Source organism: Streptopelia decaocto, assembly GCF_964273445.1.
Source record: "Streptopelia decaocto genome assembly, chromosome: 12".
Lineage (NCBI taxonomy): Eukaryota > Metazoa > Chordata > Aves > Columbiformes > Columbidae > Streptopelia > Streptopelia decaocto.
Genome location: NC_138667.1, coordinates 7470654 through 7489556, shown reverse-complemented (window position 1 = coordinate 7489556; position 18903 = coordinate 7470654). Strand labels below are relative to the sequence as shown.

General features: G+C 50.3%; 2 protein-coding genes across 3 annotated transcripts in view; one reads left to right on the top strand and one right to left on the bottom strand.

Annotated features, from left to right (window-relative positions):
• The window catches only part of MGAT4B (alpha-1,3-mannosyl-glycoprotein 4-beta-N-acetylglucosaminyltransferase B), a 51782-nt gene extending 45042 nt beyond the window's left edge, over window positions 1-6740 (bottom strand). Inside the window, exon 1 of the mRNA XM_082063684.1 lies at window positions 6499-6740. Coding sequence (XP_081919810.1) covers window positions 6499-6595 — 97 coding nt within the window. The 5' untranslated portion in view covers window positions 6596-6740. The remainder of the gene's footprint in view (window positions 1-6498) is intronic.
• A 7495-nt stretch (window positions 6741-14235) lies between these two features.
• Window positions 14236-18785, top strand: SQSTM1 (sequestosome 1). 2 transcript variants are annotated; one of them, XM_082063587.1, is made up of 8 exons: window positions 14236-14495; window positions 14662-14757; window positions 15584-15813; window positions 15932-16088; window positions 16548-16637; window positions 17157-17401; window positions 17662-17869; window positions 18478-18785. In XM_082063587.1, exons 1-8 carry the CDS (start codon window positions 14318-14320, stop codon window positions 18633-18635), a joined length of 1362 nt encoding a protein of 453 aa, XP_081919713.1. In that variant the 5' UTR covers window positions 14236-14317; the 3' UTR covers window positions 18636-18785. The 2 variants fall into 2 exon arrangements, with proteins under 2 accessions (XP_081919713.1, XP_081919714.1); XM_082063588.1 differs by lacking the exon at window positions 16548-16637 and having other exon boundaries at window positions 14237-14495.
• Window positions 18786-18903: the final 118 nt, after the last annotated feature.

Below are 18903 nucleotides of genomic sequence, written 5' to 3'. Positions count from 1 at the left end.
TCCTGCAAAGCGCTGGGGGATGGGGATCCCTGCGCCAAGCCAGACAGCCCAGGATGGATATTTGTTCATGTTTCTTTACACTATGAACTGAGAAAGTGGTACTTTGGGAACTGGTTTGGGTTTTGTGAACAGACAACCGCAGATAAGCTGAGCCTACCCGCAGGAGCCTGCTAGCAGCCTTGCCCAATCTATTGTCAAAGCAACTTCTCCATCACTTAGCAGCTTCAAAGCTTTCTGGAGATGACTGGCAGCTTCGCTTAAACCAGCTAGCTATAGATGTGTTTTACATTAAACACTAAGTGAATAATCAATGAACATTCAGGATATAAGCACAAATCAATTATTTGTTTAAGATGAATCAAAGGGAATCACAAACTAGACAGGGTTTTGTTCTGTAACAGAAGTGAACCAAGAGAAGTACTTGATTTGTGTTTTTTGACCTGCTCTGCCCGCTCCTCTCCTACACACTAACTCAATCCCTGCTGTCACAGAACCGCATCTGCGTCCTCCAAACCCCTGTGACAAGAGACGTCACTGTCCCCAGAGACTAGATGGGAACAGAGGCGTGAAACCAGCCGACTGACTTTCCCGAGAGTGGGAGGGACACGGCATAGCAAGGACCCAAATCCAAGTCTCCTGCGTGGGGGAGCACTGTCCCGGTTCGGAGAAAGCCTTTTTCCACTTGCAGTAACTTCAGCTCCACCACACACTGCAGCTCTGATCGCAGCAAGGGGACACGGACAAGTGCACGTGCAGTACAAGCAAGAGCCCAGCTTAAAGACCTGACAAAACCAGCTAAGAAATAAAAACAGAAGTACAGGTGACTCCAGAGAATGAAAGATGTATTTTGCTAAATGCATATCAATAGATTGTATAGTGTCCCTCGCTCTTGGGATGAATTTGGTCAAATCATATGCAGGATAGTTTTACAAATGCTGCTGCATTCCAGCCACCAATTACACACAATGCCTGCTGAGTGTCACACAGGCCAAGTAAAAGCTCTCAGAAATGCTCCTGCACATCTTTTTATTTGCCATGCATTTTAATGACAGACTTCCAAACTTTATGGTTCCTCAGCCAGGTCCCTGCCTGCACGTCCTCAGCCATCAGAAGCACATGCTGGGTCTATTACCAGCATCTCTTCTCCTAGTAAATATTTCCAGGGGTTGCAGTGAAATGAGCCCAGCTCAGGCCATGGCTTTCACTCTCACCCATCCAGCTGCAGCCTGTGCCCAAGACCTCCAAGAAACTGCAAAAACCTCAAGTCAAGCTGGCGCAGGTAACAGACGTGAAAAAGCAGCGGGAACCCCCAGGTGCCGCAAGACACAGGTTGTATTTAGCAATATCAGAAGCTATGACTCTGCTGCTGCTAGAGCGGATTAGCGTTCACGGCTTTTACGCATTACATAAGGAGACTTTGTAAACACGCTCAGAGGAACTTCCCTCCGGGACAAAGTCTGCTTCCCACAAAGGACACCCCAAGCGAGCGGAGCATCCTGCTGTGCACGGCACTGAACAAGCAATATTTCTCTATGGAGATGCTGCCTGAGGTTGCCCGGCTGCAATGGGCACCAGAGCAACGTCCCTGCTGCAGCTGGAGCCCCGCAATCACCAACACCCCGGCATCGCGCTCCCCACCACCTTCACAAGTCCAGGGAGAGACCCTGCGCTCAAACCTGCACCGAGATACCTGCCCGGGATGGGCAGCGAGTCCTTCAAGGAGCTGTGCACATTGAGTCTGAAGCGCTTGCACAGCAGCCATGGGAAAAACAGCTCCCACAGGATGAGCATCTAAAATACCACACGGTCAAAATGATGTTAGGGCTGTGAAGCCACTATGCAAAGAGCAACCACACTTTGCAGGCAAATCTATAGGTATGGAGGTGCCCATAGCTGCGGTTTACAATGGAAATCTGGAGCTGTCTGGCATTGGTTAACTATAAATCATCAAAATTTGAGGTGGGAAAAAACCTGCTGGGAGAAACCTGCACAGGCAGTGTGGGTACAGAGCCCACCCCAAGCTACACAGCTGTACCCAATCCCAAGCTCAAAACTCAGCTCTTCCAAGGGGTAGCACATTGGGAGCCTCCTACAAGGTTCACACAGGTTTAGAATTTCCTATTTAATAAAAAACCCAAACACTTAAAAACCAAATATCCTGCAGCATTTTTGGCTCTGGAGTAGGCTGCAAAGGGAAAAGAGAAGGGCTGGAAAGACAGTACATTGCTGGTCAATCAGTCAAGATAAGAACAAACATTATGGATAAGAACTGAACAGTTTTCATCATTGGAAAGGAAAAAAAACACAGTTCAATTGAAAGTAGGTTAAATTGTTTGCCTTCATCCCACCTGCACCTGTGACTTATCTAAAGTCATGAAAGCTGCTCGTTTTTACTGAGCCCTCAGTAAAACACCCCCTATAACCCCCACACTGGACACCCTACTGGCCAACCCTGCCCATGCCTTCCCAAAGGCTTGATCTGCAGGTCGCCCACCACAGTTAAACCCTACAGGTCCACCTTATGACAGCAGGTTACAGAAGAGCTTCTTCCAAGGCAGCTGTTGTTTATTGAGAGTTACACCATACCTAAACCTAAAATCAGCAAAGAGAGAATACTGAACGTTGGCCAAGGCGCCCACCACCATGATGCACAGCACATGGTCCCCCTCCAAACCGCCCCATGATGCTGGACATCGGCCACCCGGGTGACGGGTTGTGCTATTTGAGGCTGCCCTTCTCTCCTCCTGCTCCAGCAGATTATTTCAAACCTCATTTATAATTGGAAAGAGGCAGCATCTGGTTTCGCAGACCACGAGGTCAAAACTTTACTAATAACCACAGCACAGCAAAACACCATTAGTGGGTAAACAAACACTGCACTGGTCACAGAAAAGCAGCTATAGAGCTGATTTGACCTGGTTTATTTTCATTCGACTAATTGTTTTGTCCTCACAACACAGAGCAGGAAGACAAACAGGCTCTGCTATGCTTTACAGGTGTTTTAATATCATTTTATTCTCCATCAGATGCAATGCAGACACCTTGCCACCCTCCCCAGAATGCAATGATGTGAGGAGCTTAGGATCACTGGGAATTGTCTCCATGTGCAAACAGGGGATGGCTAATGTTACAGAGGACTGGCAAACACAAAGCCTGTCTTTGAAAAATAAGGGGATGGGGATAAAGAGGATCCAGGAAATTACAGAATAATCAGTTTAATTTCAGTTGAAGTACTTAGAAGATAAAGAGGACTAGAGCAAGAGCTAACCTCTGTTTATCAAGAACAAATCACATCAAACCTATCTGATTTCTTTCTTCGACAGGGTACCAGGGCTTGGAGGAAGGGGAGCAGAAACAAAGATTTCAGAGATCTCTGACAGCGTCTCACAGGACATGCCCATAGGGATGCAGGGGCTGGACTGAGCCACCTTCAGGTGGGTACAGCACTGCTGGGAGGACCACCCCGACCTGGTCATTGCTCTTTCAGCACAGACTGCGGGGACCTCACAGAAGTGGGTTCCAAGAGAATCCATCCCAGATCTGACACCACTCAGTGTTTTCATCCACGACTCAGATGATGGCAGAGAAAACACCCTGATTGCCTTTGAAGGCTACACCAAACTAAGATGGACTGCAAGCCTGTGCGAGGACAAGATCAGAATTCAAAACAAGCCTGACACTTTAGATGAAGCAGTCTGGAAAAAAAAAAAAGACACGGTTCAACAAGGCAAGCGTGAGGTAATGCGGTTTGGTAAGAATAGTTAACCAGACAAATACAAGATGCGGAATGGAAAGCAGGAAAAGTTCTGGAGATGAGTGGCTAAAGGGTCAATGGGAAAAAGCAACAACATCAAAAACCCCAAACCAAACAAACAACACACCCCCCCCAAACAAACAAAAACCCCAACAACAACAAAACTGTGGTAAAAATAAAAAGCAAACACCCTGGGATGTATAAATGGGATCATTATATGTAAAAGACCTGAAGTAATCCCTTATTCTTCAGTGCAAAAATAAGGCAGCAGCTTCAGTCCTGTATCACAGGTTAAGCATCACTCCATGAAGGATGATGGTCCAGAAGAGAGTAACAATTGCAGACCAAGAATACGTGACCTAAAAAGAATGATCAAAGGAACCAGCATGGTTCAATCTATACTGGCAAGGACTAAGGGGAGATACGGTAGTAACTTCCAAATATCTAACAGGCTCCTGCAAAGAAGCAAGGAAGGAACTTTTCTGCCTGCACCCAATAAATGGAAAAAGAAAAGCAATCATGAAACCAAGCAGAAGGAAAAGACATTTTTGTTCAGATCATAAGAAAAATCTAACGGCAAGGCTGTTAAATGTCAAATAGATTGCCCAGGGAGCTCAGGCATCTCTGTCATTGGAGGTTTTTAAGACTGAATACAACAAACATCTGTCAGGAAGAGGCTGGTTATCACCGATCCTGCGTAGGAGCAGGAGATGGACTGAATGACCTCTCAAGGTCTTCTCCAGCTCTGCACTGAATAACAGCCTGATACGTAAATGACCATAATAGCCGGAAACCTGCTGTGCTGACACAGCCCGAGTTACTTGTGACCTGGTGTAGCGACCGCTGTTTGCAAGTGACAATCTGTTGCTGCCAGAGGAAAACAAGTATCTCAGGGACGGTCCTACCAAGAAGGACAGGGACAGTGGTACCCAAGGTTATTATTCTGGCACTTGAAGGAGCAATGTGGAAAAGCTACTAGTTAAAAATGAGTCAAAGGACAACACAGTCCAGATGGTACAAACTACCTAGAGGGGTTTGCCACCCAGGAGTGCCTGACGGCTCAGAGCCCGTGCAGCACTACGTGCTGCTTTCACTTCACTTTACAGGAGGGAGCTGCGAGCAAAGCAACCACCCAGCAGTAACCACAAGAAAGCAGCTCCCCGAGCGCCCCTCTGCCCCCGCACCACTTACCACAGCCTGGCATTTCTGGCTGAAAGTGCACACAGCAACACTTGGTTGTGCAAATATTTTGTCCGGTTAAAATCCTATGAGCAGAAGATAACTGACCCCCCAGTGATACCCCTGTGTTACAAACGCCTGTTATCCCAACCTCTGTGGGAGGCAGCTCTGCTGAGATTTAAACCATGTGAGCGGTACGACTGGAAAGCCCTTCAGCAGATGAATGAGGCAGAAGAGCCCAGGCAGCTGCCTTCCAGGTACCTGCAGCTGACAGGAGATGACACATCCCAGGTGCTCCCACCCCGCTGCCAGGGAAGGGGTGGCTGGGCTGGACGGGCACCTACATGCGCTCATGTCATCCTGCCCATCAGAGCCAATAAACCTTCCTCCGGTGCTGGCCCACCCCTGACACCAGCCTTGCACCACGCACAGGTTGCACCTTGTGACCGTGCGTGGTGTGCCGAGGGATTGCAAAACCATCAATCAGGTCACATCTTACACTCAGCAAAAGCTGCTTCTCACCTGTAGCAGGGAGAGATGCTTGCATGGCAAGTGGGAAGAAAAGGCTGGACGGCTGGACCACCCGCCTTTAACGACTTATAAAATTGCAAGAACTAGAGCTGAGTGACTAGCACAAGTGCGAGAGGTAGCGCACCCATACATAAGACAGATACACAATTCAGAAGCAACTAGCAGAATTGTCCTTCAGGCCAGAATAAATCCTACACACTGCTTTAGTGAACAACAGGATGGGGAAAAGCAACTATTATGTTGTCAGGAAAAGCCAGCAGCGAGCAACTCTGCGGTATCTCTGTGGGATTCCCCTGCAGCACTGGCGGGATGGGGCCCTGCACCCCTGCTTTGCAGCCGCCTACTTGGTACAAAACCAGCACCGATATTCAAGTGCTGAAGCCAGCAGCCCTCACACCCGTCCTACACGCTCTTAAGTTACGGGTCTCAGCATCGAGCCACAAGAGCCGCGCATGGTGCAGGGAGGGCAGGGCTGCTCCTATTTCCCCTCACCTCTAGTTTGCCCTGAGACCCTCCAGCCCAGCGGTTGCCCCGACTGCTGGCATCACCACCTCCGCACGAGGATTTAACCTGCGTGGTTCCCAACGCCCACGAACATTTTCGCCATAAACTTGGGGGTGCAAAGAAGTGCATCCCCAAAGCGAAGCCCAACGCAATCTGGCCAAGACACCAACGCGCCCGCCAGTCCACAGCCCCCCCATCCTCCGCGGGCGCCCAAGGCCACAGCGCGCCCCGGAGACGCGCAGGGACCCCCGGCCCCTCCTGCCTTGCTGGGCACGGGCACGGCCGCACCGGGCGTTCCACGGGTCACGGTCCCACGGAGGCTGGGGCCGGTCTGGGGCGCACAGGATCCCGCCGGGTCCCGATCGTAGAGGATGCCCCGGGTTTCGCAGGATTCCCCCAGCTCCGGATCGCACCGGACGCCCGGGGTTCAGCCGGGCCCGGCTCCCGGAGTCTCCCCCATCTCGACCCCTGGCGGCAGCGCTGCGGCCGTGCCCCAGGCCCCCCCGGCGGAGGCGGCCGAGCCTCCTTACCTTTGTGCCCGCCGAAGGCGCCGTACCAGGAGAGAGAGAGCAGGGCGCACAGGCAGCCGAGCAGCAGCGTGAGCGCCGTGCCGCTGCGGAGCCTCATCGCCTCCTCGCCGGCGGGGGCGGCCGCATGTCCCGGGCGCGGCGCGGCCTCAGCGGCCCCGGGGGCCCCGGTGAGCGCGGAACGGGGCGGAACGGGGCGCTCCCCCGCCCGCAGAGAGCGCCCGCGCCGGGCCGGGCCGCGCCGGGCGGGCGGGCGGGGCTAAAGGGGTGGGGCCAAAGGGGCGTTGCCGCGGGGGCGGGGCCAAAGGGCGTTGCTGAGGGGGCGGGGCCAAGGGCGGGGCGGCAGCGGGCGGAGGGCGCCCCCGTGCGGGGCACCGCGGGGCTGCGGCGGGCCGGGGGAGTGAGAGAGTGTGAGTGTGAGTGTGTGTGTGTGTGTGTGTGTGTGTGTCTGTGTGTGTGTGTGTCTGTGTGTGTGTGTGTCTGTCTGTGTCTGTGTCTGCGTGTGTGTGTGTCTGTGTGTCTGTGTGTGTGTCTGTGTCTGTGTGTGTCTGTGTGTGTGTGTCTGTGTGTGTCTGTGTGTGTCTGTGTGTCTGTGTCTGTGTGTGTCTGTGTGTGTGTGTCTGTGTGTGTCTGTGTGTCTGTGTCTGTGTGTGTGTGTCTGTGTGTGTCTGTGTGTGTCTGTGTGTCTGTGTGTGTCTGTGTGTGTCTGTGTGTGTGTGTCTGTGTGTGCGTCTGTGTGTCTGTGTGTGCACGCATGTGTACGCGCATTCATGAGTTACATATATAAACGTAGATACGTATAGACTTGGTTCGTCCATATATATGTATACACACCTACCTGTGCACATAAATATATCCATACAAAGATACATACACAGCTATGTGTGCCTGCAGGGTCTATGCATGTGTGTATGCCTGTGTGCGCATGCCTGGGTCCATATGTCTCTGTGCATGTGTCTGTCTAGGTCCATATGTCTCAGTGTGTATGTGTGTGCCTTGTTCCATACATCTGCGTGTGGGTGTGTGCACATGCATCTGTATAAGTGCATGGGGCTGTGCATGTCGACCCTCACACGCAGGGTGTGCATGGCCCTGTGTGTTGGCACCTCTCTGCGATGGGATGTATGGAAATGACTCCCATCACCTGGGGTGTGCATGGGTGCCTATGGATGGAGGTGTGTGCTCAGCCCCTGTAGAATCATAAAATCATTTAGGTTGCAAAAGACATTTAAGATCATCAAGTCCAACCATTAACCCAACACTGCCAAGTCCACCACTAAACCATATCCACAAGAACCCCATCTACACATCCATTCAACCCCTCCAGGGATGGTGACTCCACCACTTCCCTTGGCACCCTGTTCCAATGCCTGAAAACCCTTTCTGTGAAGAAGTTGTTCCCATTATCCAATCTAAACCTCCCTTGGTGCAACTCGAGGCCATTTCCTCTCATCCTGTCGCTTTCTACTCAGGAGGAGAGACTGAATTCCCCTCTTGCTACAACCTCCTTTCAGGCAGTTGTAGAGAGCGAGAAGGTCTCCCCTCAACTCCTGTTCTCCAGGCACAGGGGTGACCCCATGACCCTGCATACAGGGGTGTGCACAGCTGGTGGGGGTGTGTGCACAGCTGGTGGGGGTGTGCAGCACAAGCTTGGGGCGCAGCAGCCCCCATAACCACACAGTGCGTATTTGCTGCCATTTCTGCTACTGCAGAAATGGTTAAGGGAATGGTTAAGGAAACAGCATTTAATGTCTATTGAGAGAAAATCAATGCCGGATGAATATCGCAAATGGAAGCTGGAAGGACATCATCACTTCTCCAAAGGACCTGGCATTCAGGGGTTACAGCCTCAAGCAGCTTGGCCGGATGAAGGACAGAAGAAATCAGATTTTAAAATTATTTTGCTCGTGTTTTTTCCTGTTAATGGCTCCAGATTTATTTCATTATAGACCACAAGGAGCTGTACAGCAAAGCTGGGTTTGAAAGGCTGAATTTATGTGCCTCTGTTGCCTGAACTTACTTCTGCAGTTGTTTGTGAGGTCAAACAGGAGGTGGCAACTCATGTGCTCCGTACACGGGTACATAATTTCTCCAGCTAGTCATCATCATCCATTCCCCTGACCTCTTTCAGTAAGTAAATATTTCTCAGACGTGTAAATATTGTAGCACTGGCTTCCAGAGATCAAAGTCTGTTGTCTGAAATGTTTGGGTCAATTAGAGAGTGCCTGTGCCAGAGGCAGGAGTAGCGATGCAGGCGCTTGGTGATGCTCGGGCACAACCTTAGAGCTGGACCGGGCATCATGCAGGGATGCGCTGGGCTCCGTGGGGACATCTCCTCCGGGCAGTGCTCCAGCAAACATGGGACTCCTCCTGAAACAGGGAAAACCAGCAAAGGGCTCCTCAGGCTTTCGCTCCTTTTCCGTCTGGAGAGGTGAGCGCTGAAGGGGTGCTCTGGGTGATACATGTGCCTTGTTGAAAGACACATGTACATGGAAAAGCAAGGATTGCCCATTTCTGCAGGAGGTGCTCTTGACTGTACTCTTCTCTAGTTAATAAATTGATCCACATTTTTCGAATCTTGAAAAGGCCTCTCCCAGCGTTGAGAACATCTGGGAAGGAAATCAGCAGAAGGAGCCCTTAGGATGGCACCGAAAGTTTCTGCGTCCCCTGTGTGAAGCCAGTGAGGAGATGTGGGGCCCTAGCACAGACCGTTGCTCACACTGACTAGGTAAATGCGTTGAACATCACTCTTGGGAATACTGAAAACAAAACAAGGGAGGCTGGATCTGTGCTTCCTCACCTGGATTTTGCAAGGCACTGCCCAAGAGACCATCTCCTGCAGATGGTGAGCCAGCAGCACGGCCCATGTCTCAGAGCAGTCGAGCCCTCGGGGGTTTGATTGGCTCCACAAAGAGCAGCCACGTCCCCAGGCTCAGACCCCCACCCAGCACACCCACCTGCACCTGCTCCTGGGCTGCAGGGAAAGCCTCAACCACACCACCAGCAGCATTTCCACCATTAGAGCAGAGCAAACAAGCCCCAGAAGCTCTGTCCCACCCAGCATGCTTGCTTTCTCACTTTAAACCTATGTGTTAAACCCAGGAGCCAGCCGATGGTTCACAGAAATTAATGGCAAAAACCTTCCAGAGACAGCAGCCGAGTAAGACCCGCCTGTGGGAAAGGCGTGTGAAATCCTACTGTCACTAAAGCGTTTACAGCAATAACGTGACATGTTTTAGTGCATCAGATGTTGGGTGTTTATTTTTGGATGTGCAAAACGCTCCTACCGCTTGGGATATGCGGTGCATCTGCAGCAGAAAAGAACAGAATCACATTAATAATTTCTCCAAGACTATTAATTAGGCTCTTTCCCAAAGATAAAGCTTAATCTAATTTCTGCTGTTATGCTTTGTCTTAATAAAATTCTGAATAAATGAATGAGCTTTATGCTGTCCCCACATGACAAAAACGTTGGGCTCCCTTGGAAAAAGGAAGGGATGAAGCAAAATGACCAGTATTCACAGTTTTTATATCAGACCTGCAAAGTTCCCTTTTATTCTTGAAGTCCCTCCTTCTTATCCAGTTTTGGATTTTATTCTTTTTTTAAGAAGCAAGTTTTGAGCCTTGGTCCTTTTGCAGAGCAAAGTTTAAAATATGAGCTGCAGGGACTCAAAACACCAGCAGCAAATAAACAGAGAAGGTGGTTTCTAAGGGGATCTCATGATCTTTGAACAGCTGATGTTGGCAAGCCTGAGCACGCTGCGGAAATTAGGACCTTCCTCCCAAAGCACTCTGATAGTGATCCACAGGTCCTGAAGCTATTACAAAATTTAGAAAGATAAAACATTTATTAGGTCTAGATACAAAATGTAATCCAGATTTATAGCTGATGTTATCAGGCTTCCTAAGGAGCTTGGCTCTGGAGTTTGGCCCATTTGTGAGTAGGTCAGCCTCCATCCTTCCCAGGCTGCATTAAACAAAGAGCTCTTGCTATTTTCTCATAAACCAAAGTAACTTCATTTTCTGTGTGTTTCACAGGCTGATGTGTTCAGACAACACCAGGGCTTGTTTCATGGCAGTACAAATGTTTCCAAATTCTCCTTAGCATGAGAAATGAATATCACAACAGGGCGCTTGCCTTCCATGTGTTGACACCTTGATGCTTTAATTCAGGGCAAAAGCTGCAAGTCGGGTCCTCAAAGTAACACTCACCCCAAGCAATTAGTGTAGGTTGTAAAAAGTTGTTTCTCACCTTTGGGAACACAAAATCTTTACATATTTGCATGGTACCCATAGTGTGCTTGTACTTTTTGCCTGTTCTCCACCTGTTTTCTCTATTGGTTCTGCTGTGTTAATGAAAAAACTGTCCCAGAGTTTTCTGCCATTGAAAGTTTCACATCGTGCCAATGAGCAATGGTGCTGAGCCTGTGTAAACACCTGGCGTGGCAGAGCCAACCCTCAGGAAAACTCAGCCTCCAAAATGAGACAGCAAAACACTCGCAGCTTTCGCTTCTGCCTGCGCTGTGGCGGAAGGAGGGTTTGTGCACCGGGGCGGTGAACAGCGATTGTGATGGGCTGGAGGAGGAGGAAGCCCATCACGGGACCGGGCTGAGTCACCAACATCTGACCTGATGTGTCCCGAGGATCCTGCGCCTCTCCAGAAGCCTCTGGAAGGAGCATGTGGCACCGTGACAGCGTGCGCACCGTGGCAGCCGGTCCAGCCCGCTGAGCACCTGCCCGCTGCCCCACATCACCACACGCTGCCAGGGCCGGGGGTGCTTCCCAAACCCTCCCTCCCACTGCCCACCGGGAGTGCGGGGGCAGCGATGGGGCCGCAGGCTGGAGTGATGGCTTGGGAAATATTCCTTCTGGAAAATCATCCTCAGCCTCTGTTGTGGTTTGCGAGCCAGGAAAAGACTGGGAACACTCCCCACCTCCACCCTCATCCCACCAGGACTTTACTGCAAACATTAAAAGCTTGGACATAAGGAGAATTTCTGGTGATCGTGTCCTCAAAGCAAGAATCTCACCAACTATTTTTAAACACTTCCCAGCAGAAAGTGGGTGTAGAGAGAAAGCAGAGCACTGCAGGGATACTAACTGCTCCTTTTTGAGCCTTTCCTCTGTAACCCTGAAATTTTAAACTTGAGCAGCTTTGTTTCCCATCCCCTCTGCTGTTCCTTTGCTATATCCCTGTGTAGCTGGCTGCTCAGAAGCTAAGACTGACAAAACACTTTTTGGGCAGGGTTGCTGTGATACTATGTGATTCCTAAAGAACCATAAGAAAACATCCACACAACCAGGGCTTCACACCAGGAATGCCAAAACCCAGATCCTCCAGCAAACAGAAGGAAAAACATAATTACATATATATACACACAAAACACGTGGGAATGCAGCACAGCTGCTCACATGGCCTCTCCAGGGGGCTGAGAGGCACGTCCCAGGGCTGGAAGCAATAGGAAACACTGAGGTTTGAGCTGGAGAAGGGCTCACTGGGAGGAAATCACTGACCTTGAGGAGGAGGAGGAGGGGGAGACGATTCACTGAGTCACCCCCGTCTCGTGATCGGTGAGCTAAGCTCACAGCAGGCTGGTGAAAGCCTTGTTTTCCTTATGTTTTGTAAAAGTGAATGATGTAATGACCAGAAAGCTGAGCGTGACTCAGCACTCCCCACCAGGAGAAGGGAAATTCCCTTTGGCTTTTGGCCCTTTCCATATTTGCCAACTGGATTAAAGTTCACACAGAGGAAGCCTTAGATTTCTAGTTTTAATTGGGTGAATCACCTGATAATTATAAATGCATTAATTAATGTGGACACACAACTGGCTTGAAAAGACCCAGGAACATGAGGACAACCCACTGTGCCTCCAACACCCAGGCAGAGTGATGGAGAGGGGAATGGGGGATTGGTTCTGGCTGGGTTGGCAGCAGATCACTGCCTGAGGAATGAATGCGCAGAGGCTGGGTCCCAAAAGACAAGTCTCTGGCTCTACAAACGAGACCAAAACTGGCCATCGGGGTCCTCAGAAATAGGACACGCCATGGACGTGCTGGAGGTGACGCTTGGCAAGGCAGGTATGACAATGGCAGAGTGTCCCATACTGCATGCCCTGCCATTCCTCTTCTGATTTCAGGAACAAAAACCATAATCCAATGATGTCAAGCCAGCAACTTTCACTGACATTTTCAGAAATAAGGATACACAGAAGAAAGAGGTGAAAGGGAAGGTGAGCGCAATATGTCTTTGCTGTGCACCCAAACCTTTCGATATCTCATAGTGTAAAACCTGGTGAATCATTCCCTGTACAGCGTCATTCATGCTTAAACCCAACTCTGCATATGTTTAAAGTTTAACTCATCACTTCATGGTGGAATATTTGCCATGTCATACCTGGATATTGAAATTCCTAGAAAACTCTTTAAGCTAAAAGGGCAACCCTTTTCACTGTAAATACTACTTTCCAGAAAAGTGTAATGATTTTAAAATTGCCACACATATGCCAAAGATTTATCTATACAGAAGGTCAAGTGTTCTAACATGGATACTTTAGGTAAAAAAAAAAAAAATCTCCATGATGAAAATTAAAACTTATCTTTCTCTTGATTGCAGAAGATGATAAATCATGACACAGTTTCTCCTTAGGTTTTATAATCTAAACCAAGAAATATGTCACTAGGAGTCAGAGTGGTCAGGCCTTTGGGTGAGAGGAAATTAACAGCAACAAGGAACCTAATAATCATTGATCCATCTTTATTTAATTACACTTGGATGGTGGAGATGGTATGTTCTGCCAGCTGGACTCTCCTGTGGCCAGATTAAGAGGCCTGTCAACTCTATCTGATCTGCAAGAAAATACTGCTGCCAGCCGACTTGGAAAGCCCCCAGAACATCCTCTTTAATGTCAGTTGTGTTTATACTAGTATCTTTATTTTTAGACCCCTTTCCAAAACACCGGGTTCAGGGAAGAGCATGAGCTGAAGAGTTATTTATTCCTGCCACGCTGAGCATGCGAACCCTCCGACGGGTCCCCCCAGTGCGGCAGGAGCGGGGCAGGCACACGGCTCCCCACCTCCATGGGGCTGCCTGGGCTGGGCTTTGCTTGCCCCGATGCTGAAGGTGGAGAGGAATGGCTGGGAGCTGCGTTAGCACATGCCCTGGCTAAGAGTGGCTGCTGCTGCAGGTAGCAATGGGGACTCGTTTGGGGTCGCCCCATGGCGCACAGCAGACCTGTGGTCATGTCTCCCCACCCACGGGTGTTGGAGGTGGTGCAGCTACCCAGAAAGCACTGACACCGCACTCGCTCCCCCCTGCTCAGGCACCACAGATGCTTTTGTGCTCAGCACCGCAAACCGCTGTGTCCCCTGTCACTGCCCTGACCGCAGCGAGGGGCGCAAACCCCCGCACAGGTACTGTTCAGAGGGGGTGAGCAGGGCAGATAGCAAACGCAGCCACTGCCAGGCATTCACAGATTTTCTGGCGGCACGAAACATGCCAGTGAACATTTACCGCATTGCGCTGGACAACATGAAGAGCGAGTCGTGCCCACGGTGTGGGGGCGAACGGGACCCGAACCCTCAGCCTGGTAGGCGGAGCCTAGTCCACAGGAGGCGGAGCCTAGGAGCCGAGGGCGGAGCATTCTTAACCCGGGACCCGGGGGCGGGGCCTATCCCTGGGGGCGGGGCGAGCGCGCAGCCGAGCGGGCCCCGCCCCGCGGCGCTATAAGGCTGCGGCGCACAGGCCGCCTCCTGCCCCGCCACCGCCTGTGCCCGCTGTCCCTCCCTCTCGGCTCCCGACCGCAATTCCTGCTGCGCCACAGCCATGGCGGCGCTGACGGTGAAAGCCTACCTGCTGGGCAAGGAGGAGGCGGCCCGCGAGATCCGCCGCTTCTCCCTGCCGCCGCCCGCCCGCTACCAGGCCATCCACGACCGCGTCGCCGAGCTCTTCCAGGGGCTGCTGCGGGCCGGGCCGCCGCCCGCCTTCCGCATGCACTACAAGGGTGAGCGGGCCGGGGGGCTCCTCTGTGGGTCAGGCCCCGAGACAGGTGGCCCTGGGGTGGGAAAGGCGCGGGGCTGCCCAGCCCCCGGGCTGTCCCCGCCGTTCCCGGGTTCGCTGCCTGCTGTGACACCTCGCCGGGCACTAATCCTGCACTTTACCCTCCTCAGATGAAGACGGGGACCTGATTGCTTTTTCCACCGACGAGGAGCTGGAGATGGCGATGCCTTACGTGCAGGACGGCATCTTTCGTGTTTACATCAAAGGTACCTGCACAGCTCGAAGGGTGGCAGCGGGGCTCCGGCTGAGCACGGTGTGCTGGCTGGCAGGGCTCTGGGAACAGGCAGAACAAGCACCAGCCCTTCCCTTTGTCCTCAAGGGCCTGGTGTAACCTGCAGCCCTCAGAGGGGAGGTTAAATAAAGGGCAGGGTAGTTTGCCAGGATATAAATCCTCCCTGCTGAGGTGTGGGGTAAACAGATCACAAGTTTCCTCCTTGCCCCGTCATCTCAGCTGGCCCAATGCAAGCCACTGTTGTTGTGCTGGCTCCCTGGAAACGCTGGCCTGACACCGGCATCTTAATATTCACAACAGTGTGTTAGGAAGCTTTAATTCTAGCTTATTCAATGCATCGTTGCTGCTTAGTCCCTTCTGTTCACAGAAACACCTGCAAAGCTTAATCTGCAGCCCATCTAATGAGACTGTGCTGCTGACCCCATTGTCATCTGTTGTACCTTCTGACATTTCTTCCCAACTACCTCTCCAGAAACATTGTGTTCTTGCAGCACTTAGGAAGGTGGGACGAGAAGCCAAATGGGGTAGTGCAATACTAATCTAAAATAAACATGCCAAGAGACTATTAAGGATAAGGTATGCTCTCTTTGAGGAGCAGGTATCTTTGCGAAACCCCTTTGCACTTGGTTTAAGTTCTCTTACATGCCTCTAGCTTGTTTGGCAGCCAGTGTAAAAATAAACTGACCTAGTAAGTCAATACTGCTCTGACAAGGGCTGTTTGTGCTTCCTTCTCCTCTGCCTGATTTCCAGCCTTTAAATAGTAACCTCATTATTGATGCAAAGTTTCCTCTCCTTAATAGAGAAAAAGGAGTGCAGGCGGGAACATCGTTCGCAGTGCAGCCAGGAGCCTCCCCGTGACATGGTGCACCCCAATGTCATCTGCGATGGCTGCGAAGGAGCGGTGGTGGGTGCCAGGTTCAAGTGCACTGTCTGTCCAGACTACGACCTGTGCAGCACCTGTGAGGGTAAAGGTATCCACAAGGAGCACAACATGGTGATGTTTCAAAGTCCACTGCTAAATCCATTTGAGGTGAGCAAAATCTATGGAGGGGAACCAGTGAATGGGATATTACTCAAATTTAAGTCATAAGTTTCAGTTACTCAGAATCTGGCTGTGTGAACAGTGACGTGGACATTACCCTTTACAGTGGCTTCCCCGAGGACGCTGGCTCCGTAAAATGCGGCATGGTGTTCCACCCTTCCCATGGATGCACTGCTGGGGGTATCCTGGCCCTGCAGCTCCATGCCCAAACTCTGAACAAGCCCAAGCTGGTGGTGCAGCATCCAGTCCACCCGCTGCGGAAGGTAAGAGATGCCCTGGTGAAGGGGGTGGTGGAGTCACATTAGCTGAGGTTGTGCAGCACAGGGTGGAATGTGGGTGGAAAAGTAGACATAGAAACTAAATGAATTTGCTTGAAGTGTAATTAGCACCTTTCAGTGCAGAGAGGGCTTATTGTGAGGCATGCCTGGGCCTGTGCAGTAGATGAGGATGCGGAGAGGCTATCTGGAACCAAACAGAGCTGAGCTGTTGGGTCAAGCATGTCACTGCTCCAGATCTGCCTTTCAGCATGACTAATGAGCCTTAACATTGCTAATGCCACTGGTTTTCTGTTCCAGAGGTAGCTCAGAGTTTTTGTCACTGTACTGCCTTTGTTCTGCAGTGTATGTGAGTGACAGGGAACAAGCACCAAGATCTCGGGGATACATTGTAGATGCTCTTTCCCTTTGAGCTTCTATGTGTGCTAACAGAAGTTGTTTTTCTAGAAGCTTCTACTAACAGCCAGCCTCAGGACCCCAATGTCACCTTCTTAAAGAATGTTGGGGAGAGTGTTGCAGCTTTTCTGAGCCCCCTGGGTAAGTGACTTCATGGTTTGTTGTCCTAATCTCTGAGACTGGCTTAAAGGTCCTTTTAACAGGAGCAGCAGTCAGCTGTTGTGACTGATACCAGAACTACCTCAACTCTATGAAGCTCTGAAGGCTTCATTTACTCCTGGTACTAGTAATGCCTGGGCTTAGAACAGCCACTTGGTACCTTTTCAGAGGCCACCTTCGGAAGGAAATGAGAGAAGATGTCATTTAACGTGTCACCACTGTAATACTAATTTGAAGTCAGAGGTGACTCAAGATTTTGCCTGGCTTATGTGGGCAGTTGTGCGCTGACCCTCTGAATGCATGGCGTGTCTGTCTAGAGGAACATGGTGCTTAACTATTTGTTTGAAGAATGCTTTGCGTTTTAAATCCTACTTGTCATGTTGCAAACTGTAGGATTACAGAAACCTTACAGCATTTAGAATAGGCTTGATCTGTGCTCTTTTATGACTGTGCTTTAGAAAATTATCTGTAATACTTTCTCCATCTCAAATGCATTTCTAGGTATTGAAGTTGATATTGATGTAGAACATGGAGGACAGAGAAGCAAAGTGACTCCTGCTTCTCCCAATCAAGAGAAGAACAGTGCTGAGGCGAGCAGCAGTACTCTTAACCAAAATGTTCAGACCAGACCAGACTGGAATAACACAGATTCTGCTCCAGAAGTAAATACTGTTGCAGAGCAGATACAAGACATGGTAATTGATCCTGTGCCCACACAAATGGAAGATGGCAGCTTCCAGTCCCAGGTACAGGAACTATGATGCTAATTTAATAAGCTTGCTGTGGCTTTACTAGGAAGGTAGATAATCATTTAGCATGCATTGTGGGATGGAATATTAAGATGTCAGTGGATTAAGTGATATACAGCATCTTGGCTTCACAGGTTTGCTGCAAAGGTGGTGGGACTTCTTGTGGATGTAACTCTTATGTGAAAGTCAAATAGTAGGAGCATGCATCCTACCTGGAAAGCACTGCAGCACCTGGACCCTTGTTCTTTCCATTTCAGGAACACAGTGAGTCCAGCAGTTCTTCAGGGGGTGATGAGGACTGGACCCACTTATCTTCCAAAGAAGTGGATCCTTCCACAGGTGAACTACAGTCTCTGCAAATGCCAGAGACAGAGGGTCCGAGCTCCGTGGATGTCTCTCAGGATCCTCCCCAAGCAGGACCTACAGGACTGCGAGAAGCTGCACTCTACCCACATCTCCCACCAGGTAGGAGAATGTGTGCAGGTTTCATAACTGAGAGTGATTTCACTTGGGAACTACCAACCTGCACAACACGAGCAGACCTGCTTTTAGAGATGGTGGAAACCAAGGTCACGCAAATTACAGCTGAACTTGTCCAAACTTTGTTAACGGGTATGGCAGCTCTTGCACCCTGTTAGAGACAGTCAGGTGTGAGCATGGACAGCTAAGTCTGAACAAGACTTCTGACCTTAGACTAATATGCCATTCAAGCAACATGAAAAAAGGTAGTATCCTAAATCATGTCCTTGCCGTGTATTCTTGAAGAGAGCAGGATGCAGACTAGGACATTCTGTGACTTTAGGACCGCATTTTTCTGGTGGGAGCCAGTACATACACCAGGCCACTTAACTGAGAGCAACAGCACGGCCAGCTCAGTCTGGCTCAGCACTTAACTGGTTATGTATCTTGGTCTCCCAGGAGTGCAGATGTTTGAGATAAAAGGAGATCATGTCTTCTAGCATTTAACCAGCTATGCTAGATTTACTAGGATTAGTGCCAACCAGCCTACTGTGTGGTATTGAAGCCTTGGCTGGTTTGCCTCTTAAAACTTTAAACCATTCTTCTTTCAACAGAAGCAGACCCTCGCCTCATTGAATCTCTGTCCCAGATGCTCTCCATGGGTTTCTCTGATGAGGGTGGATGGCTCACTCGACTCCTGCAGACAAAGAACGGCGACATCGGGGCAGCACTAGATGCCATCCAGTATTCCAAGCAGCCACCTCACTTGTAGTCTGTGTAACAAAAAGCACTTTCCTTCTAACTGAAAGCAAACAATGCAGTACAACTTACTCAGCAGTTCATCTTTCTTCCTGCTAAGAGTTTTATCTCCTGTTCCAAAGTGCTTGTAGAACGGAAGACAAATAAATACTACTTCCTGTGATGAGTCTGAGTGTTCAAGTATCACAGCTGTATTATTTAAAAGATGGAAAGAACTTTGCTATGAACATGGTTTCACCAAGCAGCTCCCTCTGCGAGAGGCAGTACAGGCCTTTTTGCAC

What these genes read in the sequence shown, in the direction of transcription:
- SQSTM1 (XM_082063587.1), top strand. Translation starts at nt 14,318, where the DNA reads ATGGCGGCGCTGACGGTGAAAGCCTACCTGCTGGGCAAGGAGGAGGCG. An exon ending in CTTTCGTGTTTACATCAAAG is followed by an intron (nt 14,758 to 15,583) that starts GTACCTGCACAG and finishes TCTCCTTAATAG; the next exon opens with AGAAAAAGGAGTGCAGGCGG. An exon ending in CAGTCCACCCGCTGCGGAAG is followed by an intron (nt 16,089 to 16,547) that starts GTAAGAGATGCC and finishes TTGTTTTTCTAG; the next exon opens with AAGCTTCTACTAACAGCCAG.